This window comes from Bos indicus x Bos taurus, chromosome 3, assembly GCF_003369695.1.
Source record: "Bos indicus x Bos taurus breed Angus x Brahman F1 hybrid chromosome 3, Bos_hybrid_MaternalHap_v2.0, whole genome shotgun sequence".
NCBI lineage: Eukaryota > Metazoa > Chordata > Mammalia > Artiodactyla > Bovidae > Bos > Bos indicus x Bos taurus.
In genome coordinates, this window is record NC_040078.1 from 19099810 (window position 1) to 19119366 (window position 19557).

At 46.5% G+C, this 19557-nt stretch overlaps 1 protein-coding gene across 1 annotated transcript; it reads right to left on the bottom strand.

The window, feature by feature from the left end:
• Positions 1-12190: 12190 nt before the first annotated feature.
• On the bottom strand, positions 12191-19557 carry RIIAD1 (regulatory subunit of type II PKA R-subunit (RIIa) domain containing 1). The gene is made up of 5 exons (XM_027533445.1): positions 19435-19557; positions 18859-18935; positions 14110-14156; positions 12886-13012; positions 12191-12308 (listed from the first exon to the last, which is right to left on the bottom strand). Exons 1-4 carry the CDS (start codon positions 19516-19518, stop codon positions 12942-12944), a joined length of 279 nt encoding a protein of 92 aa, XP_027389246.1. The 5' UTR covers positions 19519-19557; the 3' UTR covers positions 12191-12308; positions 12886-12941.

Here is a 19557-nt window from a genome sequence, read left to right on the forward strand (position 1 = left end):
CAGTCCTGAATGTTCATTGGAAGGACTGATGTTGAAGCTGAAACTCCAATACTTTGGCCATCTGATGCAAAGAGCTGACTCATTTGAAAAGACCCTGATGCTGGGAAAGATTGAAGGCAGGAGGAGAAGGGGACGACAGAGGATGAGATGGTTAGATGGTATCACGAACTCAATGGACATGAGTTTGAGTAAATTCCAGGAGTTGGTGATGGACAGGGAGGCCTGGCGTGTTACAGTCTATGGGGTTGCAAAGAGTCAGACATGACTGAGGGACTGAAGTGAACTGATAACAATTAAGAAAACTGAGTAATTTTAAAGTGTCCCCTTCTCCCCAACCACCAAAAAAGCATAAACCTCTTGAGGCCCATATATTTTCTCTGGAGAATTCTACAAAATGTTTAAGAATTAACACCAATTCTATATAATCATTTTCACAAAGTAGCAGAGGAGAGAATACTTCCCAATTCATTTTATGAAGCTATATTACCCAGGGATGGGGAGAGGGGACAGACTACAACCGTACAAAAAAAAAAAAAAGATAAGTACAAACAAATATCCCCCATGAATATAAATCTAAAAATCCTTAACAAAGCATCAGCAAATACAGTTTAGCAATGTATGGAAAGATTTATATACCATGCCCAAGTGGAGTTTATTCCTGGGAGGCAAGTACGGTTCAATATTCAAAAATCAACCCATGTAATCCACCATATTAAGACTCTGAAGAAGAAAATCACATGATTATATCAATTGATTCAAAGAATCATTTGACAAAATTCAACACCCACTCGTGATTTTAAAAAAAAAATAGAAGACTCTGGAAAATAGGAATTCGGAAATCTCTCAAACTTGACAAGAACATCTGCAAAGCCTGCAGCTAACACTATACTCAATGCTGAAAGTCTCAGTGAGTGCTTTTCCCCTAAAATCAGGAACAAAGCAAGTATATCTGCTCTCATCCCTCTTATTCAAAATAGTGCTAGTAGTTCTAGACAGGGCAATAAGGCAAGAAAGGGCAATTAAAAGGCAAACAGATTTGAAAAGAAAAGTAAAACTGTCCCCATTTGCGGATGTCCCCAAATTTTCTACATAGAAAATCTTAGTGAATCTACCAAAAAACTCCTAGAAGCAAATTAACACATTATTGACTGGGGGATTTCTGCAGAAACTAATGCCTGTGGCCAGGGAATTATCATGTAAGTGAATACTGAGATGTCTCCAGTCAATAACATTTGGGTAACAAAAGATGTATTAATGTCTCTGGTCAACAATGCATTAATACACACACACCCCTATGTGGACACCAAAATTAAAAATACTACTTATCATTGCTCAAAACATGCTTTTAGGTATAAATAACAAAACAAATACAAACTATACAATGTCATTGAAATAAAGATCTAAATAGAGAGAAACATTCTATGTTCATGGATCAGAAGACTCAACTTAGTAAAGGTGTCAATTCTTCCCCCAAAATTGATACGCAGGTTTAATGAAATTTACTATCAAAATCCTAACATTTTTTTGTTGACAAATATAGTATTGTTCCAAAATTTATATGGAAGGCAAAGGAACTAGAACTAAAATAATTTTAGAAAAAAACCACAATGAAGTGTAATAAATCTACCCAACTTTATTAATAATATAGCAACAATAATCAATGCTGTGTATTATAGATAGAGAGACAGACACATCAATAAGAGGAAAAATATAGAGATGTCAGAAACAGACCCACACAGATATGTTCTACTCCTTTTTTGGACAAAGATACCAAAGTGACTCAATGGAGGAAAGATAGCTTTTTCAACAAATGATGCTGGAGCAATTAGACAAGCATAGGCCAAAAACGAAATTCAACCTAAGTGTAACGCCTTATTCAAACATCAAAATGGCCACAGACTTAAGTGTAAATTGTAAAATTATAGAACTTTTTAAAGGACAAAATCTTTAAGATCTAGGATTAGACAAAGAGTTCTTAAATTTGACAACAAAAACATGCTCTACAAAAGGAAAAATCAAGAATTTGGATCTCATCAATGTTAAAAGTGTGTGCTCCTTTGAAAGCTCATGTGAAGAGAATGAAAAGACAGACTACTGGGAAACAATGTTTGCAAATCATCTATCTACATATCTAAGTAAACTAGCTCTCAGTAAAAAAAAGACACAGGCAATGCAGTCAGAAAATGGGCAAAAGGCATGAACATATACTTCACTAAAAAGGAAATAACGAGGGACAGGAAGCACATGAAAAGATGTTCAACACAATTAGCCAGAGAAGTGCAAATGAAAACCACAAGGAAATATTACTATGCACCTATCAGAATGGTTAAAGTAAAAAATTGTGACAATACCAAATGCTGGTGAGGATACAGAGAAACTGGTCATACAGTGCTGCTAAGAATGTAAAATGCTGTAAGTGAAGTCACTCAGTCGTGTCCGACTCTTTGCAACCCCATGGACTATACAGTCCATGGCATTCTCCAGGCCAGAATACTGCAGTGGGTAGCCTTTCCCTTCTCCAGGGAATCTTCCCAACCTAAGGATCAAATCCAGGTCTCCTGCATTGCAGGCAGATTCTTTACCCGCTGAGCCACAATATATATGCAGAATGGGGTAGCCACTATGAAAAAGAACTTGGCAATTCTTTACTACCTTAAATATACACTTACATTTAACTCAGCAGTCCCATTCCTAGACAGTTACTAAGGAGAAATGAAAAGTTACTAATAATATTAATTTAATGTTCATCAAAGCTTTATTTCCCCAAATGGAAATAACCCAAACAGCCATCAACTGGTGCATAAAGAAGAGACTACTATCTAGCAGATAAAGGAACAAACTAATGAATACAGATGGATTTAAATATACGCTATGCGAAGTAAGCTGGACACAGAAGACTACATGCTGGGGTTCAGTGGTTAAGCCTCCATGCTTCTACTGCATGGGGAGCAGGTTTGATCCCTGGTAAGAGAACTAGCACGTTTCCACGTGCCTCAGCCAAAAAAAAAAGAATACACTGTGAATCCTGCCCTCTCTCTAAGGGGTGAGCTACCTTTCTTTACACTCGATAGGCCTTCCCATAACATCTAGTGCAAGATGATATACAGAACTGAAAAATGAAAAGCATGGAGACGGAAGTGACCTTGAATGAGAGAGAGCTGGTGCACGCTCAAAATGTCTGTTGATAAATGAATGGATTCTGACCTCACCTACAGTTAGAGTAAGTTAATTATCCATGGACACATAGCACGTCCTTGTTCCTGAACTGCCATCTAGTTATTGTTCTCCAAACTAAACGAGTCTAGGTAGTTTTCTCCAGTGTGAAATACTGGAATCACATTAGATTTTGAATCAGGAGAGGGCTAGCCCCCGTGCCACACTGTCATGTGTGGGTACGTTTTTCCATCTGTGAAGTAAGACTGGCTGATCTCCAAAGCAATTTCTGCTTGAAGAAATTCTATGATTCAGTCCTTCCCTTTAGTTTTCATTTCTCTAAAGTGTGGAAACAAAACACAGTAACCCATTTAGCCTCTTTCCATCAGATTTTGTTCTCAGGTACATCTTAACTGATGTACCCTACAGCTTAATTGATGTAAACCCTACAACTAGCTTTTCACACTGTTGAAAGGAAACATACCCATCTGAATGCAGAGTTCCAAAGAATAGCAAGGAGAGATAAGAAAGCCTTCCTCAGTGACCAACGCAAAGAAATAGAAGAAAACAATAGAATGGGAAAGACTAGAGATCTCTTCAAGAAAACTAGAGATACCAAGGGAACATTTCATGCAAAGATGGGCTCGATAAAGGATAGAAATGGTATGGACCTAACAGAAGCAGAAGATATTAAGAAGAGGTGGCAACAATACACAGAACTGTATGAAAAAGATCTTCATGACCCAGATAACCGCAACAGTGTGATCACTCACCTAGAGACAGACATCCTGGAGTGTGAAGTCAAGTGGGCCTTAGGAAGCATCACTATGAACAAAGCTGGATAGAACAAAGATGGAATTCCAGTTGAGCTATTTCAAATCCTGAAAGATGATGCTGTGAAAGTGCTGCACTCAATATGCCAGCAAATTTGGAAAAGTCAGCAGTGGCCACAGGACTGGAAAAAGTCAGTTTTCATTCTAACCCCAAAGAAAGGCAATTCCAATCCCAATTTCATTCCAATTCCAAAGAAAGGCAATGCCACAAAATGCTCAAACTATTGCACAACTGCACTCATCTCACACACTAGCAAAGTAATGCTCAAAATTCTCCAAGCCAGGCCCCAAGAACAGTACATGAACCATGAACTTCCAGATGTCCAAGCTGGATTTAGAAAAGGCAGAGGAACCAGAGATCAAACTGCCAACATCTGCTGGATCATCAAAAAAGCAAGAGAGTTCGAGAAAAACATCTACTTCTGCTTTATTGACTATGCCAAAGCCTTTGACTGTGTGAATCACAACAAACTGTGGAAAATTATTCAAGAGATGGGAATACCAGACCACCTGTCCTACTTCCTGAGAAATCTGTATGCAGGTCAAGAAGCAACAGTTAGAACTGGACTTGGAACAACAGACTGGTTCCAAATTGGGAAAAGAGTACACCAGTTCAGTTCAGTCACTCAGTCGTGTCCGATTCATTGCGACCCCATGGACTATAGCACACCAGGCCTCCCTGTCCATCACCAACTCCCGGAATTTACTCAAACTCATCTCCATTGAATCGGTGATGCCATCCAATCATCTCATCCTCTGTCGTCCCCTTCTTCTCCTGCCTTCAGTCTTTCCTAGCATCAGACTCTTTTCCAATGAGTCAGTTCTTGGCATCAGTTGGCCAAAGTATTGGAGTTTCAGCTTCAGCATCAGTCCTTCCAATGAATATTCAGAACTGATTTCCTTTAGGATGGACTGGATGGATCTCCTTGCAGTCCAAGGGACATTCAAGAGTCTTCTCCAACACCATAGTTGAAAGAATCAATTCTTTCGGCGCCCAGCTTTCTTTATAGTCCAACTCTCACATCCATACATGACTACTGGAAAAACCATAGCTTTGACTAGACAGACCTTTGTTGGCAAAGTAATGTCTCTACTTTTTAATATGCTGTCTAGGTTGGTCATAGCTTTTCTTCCAAGGAGCAAGGCTTTTAACTTCATGGCTTCAGTGATTTTGGAGCCCAACAAAATAAAGTTTGTCACTGTTTCCATTGTTTCCCCATCTACTTGTGATGGGACCAGATGCCGTGATCTTTGTTTTCTGAATGTTGAGCTTTAAGCCAACTTTTTCACTCTCCTTTCATTTTCATCAAGAGGCCCTTTAGTTCTTCTTTGCTTTCTGCCATAAGGGTAGTATCATCTGCATATCTGAGGTTATTGGTATTTCTCCCGTCAATCTTGATTCCAGCTTTTGCTTCATCCAGCCTGGCATTTCACATGATGTATTCTGCATATAAGTTGAATAAGCAGGGTGACAGTATACAGCCTTGTTGTACTCCATTCCCAATTTTGAACGAGTCCGTTGTTCCATGTCCAGTTCTAACTGTTGCTTCTTGAACTGCATACAGATTTTTCAGAAGGCAGCTTAGGTGGTCTGGTATTCCCATCTCTTGAATTTTCCACAGTTTGTTGTGATCCACACAGTCAAAGGCTTTGGGGTAGTCAATAAACCTTATTTAACTTATATGCAGAGTATATCATGTGAAATGCCAGGCTGGATGAAGCACAAGCTGAAATCAAGATTGATAGGAGAAATATCAATAATCTCAGATATGCAGATGACACCACCCTAATGGTAGAAAGCGAAGAGCAGCTGAAGAGCTTCTTGATGAAAGTGAAAGGAGAATGAAAAAGTTGGCTTAAAACTCAACATTTGGAAAACAGATCATGGCATCCAGTCCCATCACTTCATGGCAAATAGATGGGGAAACAATGGAAATGGTGACAGGCTTTATTTCCTTGAGCTCCCAAATCACCGCAGATGGTGACTGCAGCCATGAAATTAAAAGATGCTTGCTCCTTGGAAGAAAAGCTATGACCAACCTAGACAGCATATTAAAAAGCAGAGACATTACTTTACCAACAAAGGTTCGTCTAGTCAAAGCTATGGTTTTTCCAGTAGTCATGTAAGGATGTGAAGAGTTGAACTATAAAAGAAAGTTGAGCACTGAAGAATTGATGCTTTTGAACTGTGGCGTTGGAGAAGACTCTTTCCCTTGGACTGCAAGATCAAACCAGGCAGTCGTAAAGGAAATTAGTCCTGAATATTCTTTGGAAGGACTGATGCTGAAGCTGAAACTGCAATACTTTGGCCAACCGATGTGAAGAACTGACTCATTGGAAAAGAGCCTGATGCTGGGAAAGACTGAAGGCAGGAGAAGGGGACGACAGAGGATGAGATGGTTGCATGGCCACCGACTGGATGGACATGAGTTTGAGCAAGCTCCAGGAGTTGGTGATGGACAGGGAACCCTGTCATGCTGCAGATCATGGGGTCACAAAGAGTTGGATACAACTAAACAATTGAACTGAGTACAGCTACCAGACAACCATCTGGGTTTTGTTCTTCCAGTTCCCAGAGATGCACTTATCACTGTAATTCTTCGAGTGCTCTATGCTGTCACTTCTCCAGCTCAGTGACCAAAGTATAGGCCACCTTGTGAAGTCCTGCTCCTGAAGGGCCTGTCTTAGATTCCAGGCCAGCCGGGGCCTGTGTGAGATGGGTCCAAAGTATGACTACTGCTGTTGTGTGGGGCCCTGAAGAAGCTTTCTCCAGAAAGCTGTGAGTCTTCAGTCTCCCACACATAGCCCTAAACTGCAACATATCAACTTGCATTTTAGTTTACTCCCTCTTCCCCTGGAGACTCTTCTCAGTAACCATGCCCTGTCCCAGGTTCAATTTACCACCTCACTGAAACAAGCACTGCTACCTACAGAGCCCTACCATGGGCACGCTGCCCGCAAGTGCAACAGCACCCCACACAAGTCCACAAGAGACATGCTATCCCCCTTAGAGATGAAGAAACTCAGCACCCAAGGGGACAACAGGAATACTTTATCAGTGCCAACAGCCTGTTTTTTGTCAACAAGCATTTAGTGAAAAGCTACTGTATGCAAAGCACATTTGGTTCTTTCTGGTAAAGCAGAAGCCTCCCGTGGATGCTGAAAAATTTCTGGGTTTGTATGTCTATAATGAATGTGCTAGCATGCTCCCAAGTTGTTTCTACAAAGCAAATGTTAGCATCCATAGAACTCAGATTCATGATGACAACTGTGCTCAAAGGTCAAATCTAGTAGCACGTCCCACTTTTTACAGATATGGAAAACCGAGGGCCTACAAGACTGTTAAGCACAGAGATAAGAGTGAGGAAAGAATTCAGGAAGAAGTCTGCTTGGAAGAAACAAGACTTGCCCTTCAGGTTTAATAATGGGGAGATATGATATTGCGCAGCAACTTGGTGCCTGTCGATACCTGATCATCTGTTAGCATGTAGCTCCACATGCTGGGAAATGTTTTCTGGCCACGGTACCCCTCCTTGCCAACGGTTTGCTTGCAGCGGCTTGCCCTTTTCTCTTATCATTTCACTTTTGAAACTGATTATAATTATCCACGAATCCATGGGCACTCTCTAGACTATGGGTTCCTTGAGGAAAGAGTGTGTCTTATTTCCAAAACTTTGCATCCTGATTATATAATATGCCCTAGTATTTGTTGAACCCACTCCAGTGTTCTTGCCTGGAGAATCCCAGGAATGGGGGAGCCTGGTAGGCTGCTGTGTGTGGGGTCGCAGAGAGTCGGACACGACTGAAGCGATTTAGCAGCAGCAGCGGCAGTATTTGTTGAATAGTAAGTGAACAAATAAATGAATAAAAACCTTGCAACCTTTCATTCTGACACTTTTAAGGAGATGTCAAAGGAGCTCATGAAGCAGCTCTGCTGGAGATAAGGCCCTGGATTTCGCAACTTCTGAAAAACTTTCTATTATAGGGATCTGGGAATGTGTGAACACGGTCCCAACTCCTAGCCCAGTTCCCCTTCCTCTTGCTCACTACTTGGGCCTGGAGCGGGCATTCTCCGAGCGGCGTCTCGCCCAGGAGAGGGCAGCAGAGGCCCATCCAGTGAGATGAGAGCCCAAGCTTTCTGGCCCAGCCCTGCCTTCCCACCAGGTGAGGAGAGCAAGCCCATGAGAGCTTCTGATCCAATTATGAGGATGAGAAAACCGACACGGAGTTCGCTCTGGGTCACATGATGGCAAAGTCAGGCCTGCCCATTAGTCCCCATTACTTCTGGATGTCAGGGCCCATCTGACGTTTCCAAGATGCTCCGAACATTTTTTAGCCTAAAACAGACCTGCAGCAATGGAAGACGTCAGATCCCTGGATGCTCAGCATCTCCCGTTACAAAAGCCCATCCTTGACACTGCCTCTCCACCTACTGCGCTTCCTCCATTCTCCTCCCGGCCATGTTCCTAGGAGGTCGTGTCCATAGGGAGCATACATCCACTTCCACATCCTCAGCTCACAATCGCTACTACGTCCACGGCAGTCAAACTCCTGTCAACCCCACTGAAGCTAACCATCGGTATTACCCATGGTTATTACCCAGTTACACATCGGTGGAAACCTTTTGGTCTTAACTCCTGGGGAGTTCCCTGGTGGTCTAACAGTTAGGATTCAGTACTTTCTCTGCCATGGCCCGGGTTCAATCCCTAGCGAGGCAACTGTGATCCCACAAGCCACGCAGCACAGCCAAAAAGAAATCCATCTCGCCATTTCCTTTGCCCCTTATACAGCCCTTCTGCATAAGTAAATGATCCTCTCACCCCTCTCCTTGTCCACACAAGAAACCTGGAAGTTAGTCTAGAATCTACCACACACCCCCCCTTATAACTCCACCCCATTCAAATCACAAGCCCAGGCAATTCCTCCCCCTAAAGACAACTAGGATTCATTTCTCTTCATGCCACTGCCTCAATCAAGCCTTCATGGGACATAGTCAGGCTTCTAACCACCATCCACCCATCCAAGCAAGTGCTGCGGGTGCTGGCCCTGGAGTGACCAGCACGACAGGCAAGGCCTGCTCCCCCGGGCTCACGTTCCTGGGCCACAAACAGCAGCAAGAAAACGAGCCGAAAAGATAGTATCAGACAGTGGTAGGTCCTGAAAAGAAAACAAACAGTGATGTGATACTTTCTTAATTAAAGACTTTTAAATGTCTGGGGGAGCTACTTCAGTTGGATCCCCAGGAAAAGACTCTCTGAGGAAGTGACAAGAAGCTACTAAGGGCAGTGTTCACTAGCTAAACCCTGCTTCCCAGCCACCCTTCAAGAGGGAGCCACGTACACAGTTCTGGCCAAGATGGTAATGAAAGGTGGGGGGGGCGGGCGGTGAAGGGGGTCCTGAGGAAGCTTCTGCTTTTCTGAAAAGACAGGCAAGTACCACCAGCAAGTCCCTTTCAGGTCCTCCTGCTTTTCCTGTGACCGTGGGGGGAGCCGCAGTGGGGCGGCCCCTGGACCAGCTCTGGCAGCTGCCCTCCGTGAGCAAAGCGTGGCCTGCCTGTTCAGCAGACTCTTCCCTCCAGCACAAAGCACCCCAGCTTGCATCACTAGTTCTATGAGGTTCTGGGGAAGGGAAATCCAGGCAGAGGTCAAAGGCCTTACAGTGGGAACAACCTTGGCGTGTTCGAGGAGGAGAGGAACGACGGTGTGGCGGGAGCCCAGTGCGGCGGGAGGAAGGGAGCAGAGCGGGAGACGTGTTAGAAGGTGGAGGGACTTGTGAAGCTTCGTAGCTGGGAAACGCAGCTGGATTTTAAGTGCATGGAAGACCACCAAAGGGTTTTAGGCAGGAAAGTAACACTTATTTAAGTTTCTTAAAAGATCATTCTAGCTGCGATGTGTGGAAAATGAGTCAGGGAGGAAGGGGCCAGAAGACACTGCTTGGGGACTGAGCCAAAGCTGCTCCCCTGCCCTCCTCTTTTGCCCTCTTCTGCTTTGGAAGCAAGGAAGAAAGGGGTGATGAGCATCAGCAGGCCACCAGCACCCTGCTGAGCAGAACAGAAGCACCGAGATACCCTGACTGCCCCAGGCCTCTTCCCTCACGCCTGCCTGGCAAACCCCTTCTTACCCATCACAGGCCAGCTTCCCTGAGGCTTCCCTCACTCCACAGGCAGACCGGGTGTTCTTTCTTCTGCCGCCTCGGGCATGACGCCCCTGCTTCCATCATAGGTATACAACAAGATTGGTCACTCAACTATACAAGCATTCATGCTCTCCACAAACACACACTAAGCACTTGCTGTATTCAGACACAGTGATAGGAAGTCAGAAACTCGACAGTGAACAAGATCGCCTTTTAGGTGTGGTCCCTCTGCCCTGGTGGAGTTTTTGATCTAAAAGGTGAGGTAGGTAGACAGCTGAGGTTTAGGGAGTAAAGCGGCCAGTCTCCCAGACCCTGAGCTGTTTACAGGGAGGGCGATCGCCGCCTTACCCCCAGGACCTGGCACAGGTCTCACACTATGACCTGTGTTAAGTGCATTCTTCACTCTGCCTCTGCTGCTGTGTCGCTTCAGTCGTGTCCGACTCTGTGCGACCCCATAGACGGCAGCCCACCAGGCCTCCCATCCCTGGGATTCTCCAGGCAAGAACACTGGAGTGGGTTGCCATTTCCTTCTCCAATGCATGAAAGTGGAAAGTGAAAGTGAAGCCGCTCAGTCGTGTCCGACTCTAGTGACCCCATGGACTGCAGCCTACCAGGCTCCTCCGTCCATGGGATTTTCTAGCCAAAAGTACTGGAGTGGGGTGCCATTGCCTTCTCCGATTCTTCACTCAGAATGGCTTTCAAATGTATTTTCAGTGGAACGCATTTCTTCTTACCAGGAAACTCCCCAAGCATGGGCCGTTGTACTGTCGCAGTATTAAATCATGCATCCGAGCGCCCTGAACAACACTCTGCTCTCTCTTCACATTGCTGCAGGTCTCTTCTCCCACAGAAGGCTCCAAGAATGTCTGATGTAACACTTCACATCAGGGGTCCTTCGTGGATGTGTGTTTGGCTGATGGCTTCGTTTGGATTTTCTAAACAGGGACAGCTCATTATCAGATCCGTGGCTGCTAAACTGCGATTCTGAAAGCACTTAAAATAACTCCTCAGGTTCCTATCACATAGCTTATTATCTGCAGTTTTAATAGTTCTGTGTTAGTCAGTCAGTCGTGTCCAACTCTTTGTGACCCCATGGTCTGTATGTAGCCCAGGCTCCTCCACGGAATTCTCCACACAAGAATACTGGAGTGAGAAGCCATTCCCTTCTCCAGAGGATCTTCCCAACCAGGGATCAAATCCAGGTCCGTTGTCGCCTTGCAGGCAGATTCTTTACCGTCTAAGCCACCAGGGAAGACAAACTGTTCTCTGACTGCCCCATTTGGTTGCCTTTTCCACTACTTCAGTAGCTGGGGACAAGACAGCAGAGACAAGGCAAATAAGAATACAGCCCCCTGCTTCAGTCTGTATTATTAGTATTTGGTGTTTCTGTAACCATGGTGAGGCTGACAAGTGACACCCAAGCGAGAGGTCCTTCCCACAGCGGAGCTAGTATGTTGTGGAGCCAGAGACGCAGACACATACGTGCAAAACTTTCCTGCCTCCTAGGCCTAGAAAGGACTCCATAGGGCCAGCGGGCCCACTCTTCTGCCTCTAACACTGAAAACGAAATGGCTGGGCAGCTTGTTCCTAAAAATCCCCAAAACCAAAGTCCACCGCCTCTTGAGTCCCTCGCTCTTATGCATGAGCCTGAGTGGGTTTTCTATGTCTAATCTCATTCACTCTTGCTGTTCTTCCAACCCAATTCCTCTGATTATTGCTTCTATGGAAATAAAAGTTAATCATCACCTGTACTCTCGGTACAGTAACCCCGGAGGTAAGATAAAAAACAAAAGCCACCTCGGAAGCGGGGACTCCGCTCATTTGAGTACCACCACGGCCAGCTGTGGTCCTCTCCAGATACTCGCCACTGTTCTTCTGTCTAGTCTTGGCCCTGGGAGGGAGGGTCTGGAGGGGCAGGGAGCACACGCGGGCAGCCAGCCCACTGGCTGAACTGAGAGGCCTCTGCCATGGACACAGAGACAGGCCCTGCTACCTCCCAGGTCAGAGGAGGGGTAGAGCAGCCTCCCATGAAGGATGTCTTCCTCCTCCTGACTGAAATAAAGCAGAGAGCACAGGAAGGTCTGCTTTTAATGAGTATCTTTAAAAGCCTTTGCAACAGCAGGCGCAGCCCAGGGCAGCCTGGAAACCCACACTGAGGGCAACACAGCTCTCTGGCTTTCAGATGACCTGCAAAAAAAAGAAATGGTGCTGCTAAATCAGGAGTGTGGCTTCTGCCCACCTCACATTTAAAACTCCCAACCTTCCACATCATTTCAGAAAGCCTGCCTGGAAAATGTGTGCTGGCCCTCACAGGGTAGCCTGGTTTGACGATGGGGGTGGGGGCATGCCCAATCCAAATGCTGCGAGGGAAGCGGCCTCCACCCCTTCCAGAAGCAGCGGGGAAGCCCTTCCACTCCCACCACCAAGGACACAAGGAAAGGCCACTACAGGAGCTCGCAGGAAGCCTGTGGCAACAGATCCCACCCCCGCTTCCCTGCCTCTCTTTCCTCCAGAACTACTCCAACTTCCACTCTCAACCACGTCACTAGATTAAGAAGACGGATGTCTCTGCCACAGATACGCCAGACAAACCCTGGGCCTCTCTTCACAGCCCCTAATTCCCCAAGGTGGTGTCAGGAAGACTCAACACTTGCAGAAACTTCTCTGCAGACTGTTTGGTTTCTTTCACACCCCAGGCCGAGGAGCCAGTGCTTATTTCACAGGAGTGAAGAAGCCTCTGTCTGTAAGTGAGGTTAACACCCACCAAAGGCTGGATTCTTTCTGGTCTCTCTCAACAGCTGAGCATCGTGATTTTGCTAATTAAGCCGCTTTCTTCTCCTTAATTAGCTGCATGTGAATCTTGTTGGGAAGTCTTGGATCCGTGAAATAGTCTGGGATGAGAATCAAAAAGAAGAAATCATCTAAATCTAAGGGGAAGTAGACGAGGGGAGAGACAGCTCACTCTGCTAAAAAGTTAGGGACAGCTCTGTCTTGGCAGGACTGTTCCTGCAGTCCAGTTTTACGATGTAATATGAGATGTCACAGCAAATTCCAGGGTCACCATCTGCACTGCCCCGACCCCCAGCACTTCTGAGCCTCCAGCTCCAGTGTTCCCGGGAAGGGGGACACGGGGTGGCCCCGGTCCCCACCACACCACCCTGCCACTGGCTTATCAGCTTGCTGACGCACAGGAAGCCGTCAGAGGGTTGACGAGTCTCTGGCTTTCTGCTCCAGGCCCATCTTGGGGCCCAAATAAATACCAAGTGTTATTCTTGTCTCCACTCGGCCTGCCGGCTCCTGTCTGAGACATCACGCCCTCTCTGAGAATATCCTCTCCAAGGAGGGCCAGGCTCTCGCAGGATGACGACAAAGGAGGATTTTTATACACCCGGCATAATGTGAATCAGAGGCAGCATCTGCTGTGGCAGCAAAGACGTACTTAGATTCAATCAGGAACCTTGTGAGGCTGTAACAGACTCCCAGGGCTAAACGGACCTAAGAAATCAGTCGGCCTAACCCCTTCCCTTTAAATACCATTGACCTCAAGCCCTCTCAGGGCAGCGGAGCCCATTAGAATCACCTGGGGAGCCTTTAAAACAGTGGATGCCAGGCCCCACCCCAGACTAATTAAATAAAACCCTGGGGTGGGCCCGGGCATCGGTATTTTTTAAAAGCTCCCCAGGTGACTTTAATGCACAGCCTGGGCTGAGAACCCTGCTTTAAGATTCCCGGGAAAAGAGCTGCCTGTCTGTCCTTTTGGGAATCTCAACATTCTTAACCATCTTTACCACGAGGAAGTTCTGCCTCATTTCTTATCTGTCCTCATTCTGAGGAAATAATATGGAGGAAAGAGCGTTTTGAAGAAAGCTCCCTTGGGAGACATCGGGTGAAGTGGTAGCCCAGGCTCTGCCTTGTCCAAGTCGCAGTTCACAGGAACACTCCTGGTGCGCGTTGATCACTCACCCCAAAGGGATGCTGCCTTACTCACCTGCGGCAAATTCTGGAATGTTGTCTGGTCTTTTCAAAAACATTTCTCTGGAAAACAACAAGGGGCACGGGGTGGAGGTAAAGCAGGTCCTGAGCTGTCTGTCGGCCGATGACCTGAGACACACCTGTCGTAGCGGGCAGACAGCCAGAGGCCTCCTGCCAAGGACCCTTTCCGGTGTGATTCTCCTTCAAGTCAGGATCCAGGGCCAGAAGCAAGGAGCCTAGGGAATGATCAGCTCACGAGACAGCGAGTGCTGTAGCCAAGTGAAGCTTGTCATTCACTTGGCAATCATTTCACAAAACCAAGGCCAGGCCAGGGTTGAAGAGCTCGCTGCCTCGTCCCTGAGGGTCTCACGTGTGGGGGACAGGTGTGGCACCCACAACCTTCTGAGGAAGAGCAACCAGAAATTGCCACGGGTGGGGCAAAAGAGCACAGGAAACAAAGCTGAGCAGACAGACGTGAGGCAGCTGTTGGCCCGGCAGGCCCGTGGACGCTGTGACGACACCCGCAGGGCCGGCCCACTGGGCAGCTGAGACTGCCTCACATCCCATGGAGTTTTATGGCTCATAAAGCAGGTCCACAGATATTACCTCATTCTCCAACCCCGTGAAACAGCAATGACTGTGCCCCGTTTTACACAGGAAGAAACCGACCTTTCAAAAGGTTGACCATTTGCCCAAGTTCATGAAGTGAGTAAATAAAGGAGAGGAGCCCCAGGTCGTGTGGCTCCAAGGCCAGGGTTCTGCAACATAGCCTCGTGGCTACAGCTGCCCTGCCTGCCCAGGAGGCCCCTGCCTTCCAAGTTTCAACAATTTTGCTTCCCTTCTTTTCCTTCAATTCAACTTGACAACTGCTGAGCACAAATTAGGTGTAAGTCACTATATAAGATATGAGGGATTGATTTTAAAAAGATAAATACAGCCCCACCTCAAAAAAAGGACAGTCAAGCACAAGGAAACGGGTAAGTTCCCAAAATGCCAAGTAACCTCCAGGTAGTGCTACAGGAGGGTTCAGAATAGTGTGCTGAGAGATCAGAGAGAGGGCAGACTCTTCAAACAAGACCCCCCAGGTCATCACACAGCATCTGGCATTTGAGATGTGTACCTTGAGGTACACATGGGACAAAGGCTGAGGGACAAGAGCCTTCCAGAACAAGGAAGCAGCAGGAGCAAAGGTCTGGAAAGTCAAGGGAACAGCTCACATTCTATTGAGAGTGAACTCCTCCAGGGTAGGAACCGCGTCATCTCCACTTTTGTTTCCACACTGCCTAGAAGAGCGCTCAGTGAAACAACCAGAGGGGTCCAGTCTGGCTAGAGTGGGGGCACGTGCAGGAAATAGAGGAAAGTGAAGGAAGGCCTGATACGGAGGGCCTTAAAGGCCAGGGAGAGACATTCCTACTCAGTTCAAGAGATGATGTTGTTAGTCACTCAGTCGTGTCCAACTCTTTATGACCCCGTGGACCACAGCCTGCCAGGCTCCTCTGCCCATGAGGATTCTCCAGGCAAGAATACTGGAGTGGGTTGCCATTTCCTTCTCCAGGGGATTTTCCTGACCCAGGGATTGAACCTGGGTCTCCTATATTGCAGGCAGATTCTTTACCATCTGAGCCACCAGGGAAGCCCAAAAGAGGTGATGGGAATGGATAAAGTGTAGTAAAGTGCTACCGTGGAATACTGCACAGCAAGGAGAATGGAGGGGCTGCAAGATATTGCTGAGCAAAAGAACCAGGCACAAAAGCACATACTGTGGAATTCCATTTATATAAAGGACACAGAGGACTTCCCTCATATCTCAGTTGGTAAAGAATCCGCCTGCAATGCAGGAGACCCCAGTTCGATTCCCGGGTCAGGAAGATCCCCTGGAGAAGGGACAGACTACCCACTCAGGCACTCTTTTGCTTCCCTGGTGGCTCAGCTGGTAAGGAATCCACCTGCAACGTGGGAGACCTGGGTTCAATCCCTGGGTTGGAAAGACTCCCTGGAGAAGGGAAAGGCTACCCACTCCAGTATTCTGGCCTGGAGAATCCCTATATAGTCCATGGGGTCGCAAAGAGTCAGACACGACTGAGCGACTTTCATTTCACTTTCAAAGGACACAGAAAGGCAATATGAATCTGAGCAATTAGAAGTCAGGACACACACACACACAAAGAAGTCAGGATGCTGACTAACTTTTTGGAAGAAGTGACTGGAAGGGGCCACAAAGGGTCTGAGGTGCTGGTCAGATTCTAGTTCTTAATCTGGACACTAGCACCATGTGTATTCTCAGCTTGTGAAAGTTCATGCCACTTTTTTGGTATTTTATATTTCAATAGAATTTTTTAAGGTGATATTGTGGATCCACTGCAGATTTTTCCAGCCAAGGAATGATATGATTGGTGCTACGGTTTGGGAAGATTCATCTGCCTGGCTGTTTACAGAAACACCTAGTAAAGCCTTCCTACAATGTCACACTTTGTTCCTACCTCCAGCCTAAAACCTGAGATCTCTGGGTGCCTAAAAATAGGTTAGATCCCTACTCCTTCCATTTTTCAGCTTCCAAATTCAAGGTATGAAGAGTTCCGTACACTGTATATATAAGTACAGACCAGAAAGCTGTGGCTGGATGGCCATAAATCATCAGGATCTGGAAGAGCCAAGTGGGGAGCCAGTTTCCCAACAAAAACGCTGTGGGGCTTCTCACGGCTTGCAGTGAGTCTACAGCAGAGACCTGAGGCCAGGTGAGGACAGGCACACCGCCTGGGACTCTGTCCCCGCTTCTCCCTTCCTCTTTTCTCATAGGAAGGACCATCAGAAGCATCCAGGGCCGATGACAGGCTGATTCTGGTTCATTCTGGTACCATCCAAAGGAAATAACAATCACACACACACACACACATACGCCCTGAAAACAAACCCTCAAACTTCAAACACTTCTGCTTTCCTCCCACCTCCATCCCAGAAAGAGAAAGGCCTAAAGGGGGCCAGGAGGATTTCATGAGAGGAGCTTGAGGGACAGCAAAAGGAGAGGCCTCGTGGCCCACCTGGCCCAAGAGGGGGATGATAAGGAAGGAGAGGGAAAATTGCCTGGGGCTGTCCTTGCAGACGCCAGGCTACTCCTGGAAACTGTTCCTGGGCAGAGAAGCAGGGCCATTCCTGCCATGTGATTGAAACAGTGCCCTCTTCATTCACTACCCCCACTGCTTTTAATCCTTTTGTCTGTGAACATTGCAAGTGAGATATTTCAGGTTTTACCATCTATTCCCAATCTCCATGCTGGAATCATTCCTAACTTGCATTGTGAGCTCCCCAGGACAGGACAGATGTCTTCCTTTATCTCCCTTTAGAAGAAAAGGTACAGAAAGTGATGGCCCGATCCCCAGGGCTGGCACTTCCCGAGGACCCCTAATCGATCTTTTGGCCAAGCCTAACCCCTAGCCCAAATAAAACCAAACTTCTCAGATAGGTTTCCATTTGCCCCTTCCCCTTCCCCTATCTGCCCCCTGAGACTCCACTGCCATTTGGAGAAATGGCTAAAATATGAAGAACAATGAAGCATGAAGAAAGACACCCCTCTAGGCCTACTTTTAAAAAGACAGGGACTTCCCTGGTGGTCCAATGGTTACCACACTTCTGCAAAAGGGGGCTCAAGTTTGAGTTCGATCCCTAGTCAGGGAACTTAAGATCCTGCATGCACTCCGGTACAAGCGAAAAAATAAAAATCTTTAAAAGACAAAGGAGAGCACAACGTCTGGCTCCCAGCTCCTGTGTGCTTACAGTGAAACGCAGTGGAAAAACCAGGGGTTTGGATCCTGGTTCAGCATCTGGGTAAAGTACATCATGCGTAAAATGGAACTGAAAATAAACTATCTTTGTAGAGCTGCTGGGAGAATCAGCACACATGTACCAATTTGCCATACACTGTGTGGGCCCTGGGGACAAAACCATGGCTCTACTAGCTTAGAGCTTTGGTCCAGGGAGAGAGACAAAAGATGGACAATGCAATTACACTACAGTGTGATAACTGCTAATGGAGGAAACCAACGCAGTGCCTGGATATGGAAGCCATTATTATTTAAATCTTGTCTATTTGTCTGTAGCCAAACAGTATTTCTGAGATAGCTCTCTTGTTTCCATCCATTGATGCGCCATGATTTTTTTCCCTCCTCAATTCCTTGCTTTTCATCCCATTAGGAAAATTTTCCATTCAAGCAAATGCCACGCTGAAAAGCAGTGTGGGGGAAGGGAAAAGGTCTCCAAGATATGGTGGAAAATGGTTTTCTTTTCCCCAGGACTTATAGGGGAGTGGCTTCCAACCCTTGGAGTCTTTCTACTATGTTCTCTGGTACATCTGAAAGGCCAGACAGCTATAATTCTTTTTTTTTTTTTTTTAAGTTCTAATGATCTTGTTAAATACCACTGTGGAGAATAGTGTTCTACACCCAGTAGCTGTCTGCTGAGTTTCTCAATGCCAAATTCCTTCTTCCAAGTGTCAGAAGGTATATATTTATCTTCACAGCTAAAATGAATGCATATTAATATTTCTGAGATAACTGAAGGAAGCCTCTAGAAATAACAAGAAAATCCTGGGTGTCACAGGCCCCAGCATTAGAAAACATTCCATCTTAGGATATTTTCTAATCTTCAGACCCTAAAGGAAGCAACAAGCTGTGTTTAAACAAAGAGGACGTGACTCACACTCATCTATCCCCAACGAGATTTGGTAAAAATTTACACTATTTACTCAAGGCCAGTCTGGAAAACCACCTACCTGAAGAAACCACTTATGAGCAACTCCACTTCTTTGTGGGTCCTAAGGTACTTTTCATTAGTAATCCGAGTTTGAATCTGGGGGTCAAGAGCAAAAGGTCACCCTCCATGAAGAGAAAGATTTCAGGGTTCCAGGCGGAGGTGCAGAGGGCTTGGGGAAACAAGGGGCTCCCTTAACCCGGGTCTCTTCCCAGGATGTTTGAACAGTTAAGCCATCTCTCTTCTTACAGATTATTAACATCTCCAGTGCTGTCTCAGGCTCAGGCTTAGGCGCCTTAACTAAAGTCGGGTGTCTACCGTTGGGAAGTTCTTGTTTGTATCTAAGTTAAAGTATCCGGCAGTCAATTCGGTCCATTTTTCTGGTACATTCCTATTTTAGTTCTTTTTGCACTTTCAAGCGCCTGCGGGGATCTGTTCAAGGACCCAGAAGCCAGGGGTCCGCCGGAGATGTCCCCATCCCGCAGCCTTCCGCCCCTTTATCTGGGCACAGGCTCCCGAGTCCCTTCTCTCTGGGGCCCGGCCCTCACCCGGGGAGGAGCTGCACTCCGATGGAGGCGGGAGTTGGGACCGCACCCACCTTGAAGCCGCGCAGCTTCTCCAGCTGCTCTGGGCTCAGTGTTTCGGGGTACAGCCCCTTAATCGTGCCCGTCAGGTTCGCCATCTTGTCGCGGTCGTCAAGGCGACGGGCGGCACAGCAGGT

Excerpts from the sequence above, each read along its gene's own strand:
- RIIAD1 (XM_027533445.1), bottom strand. The coding sequence starts at position 19,518 with ATGGCGAACCTGACGGGCACGATTAAGGGGCTGTACCCCGAAACACTG. Across the intron at positions 14,157-18,858 it reads CTCATAAGTGGTTTCTTCAG|AGAAATGTTTTTGAAAAGAC; the intron begins GTAGGTGGTTTT and ends GTTGTTTTCCAG. Across the intron at positions 13,013-14,109 it reads CATTCCAGAATTTGCCGCAG|ACTATTTCACGGATCCAAGA; the intron begins GTGAGTAAGGCA and ends TTCTCATCCCAG.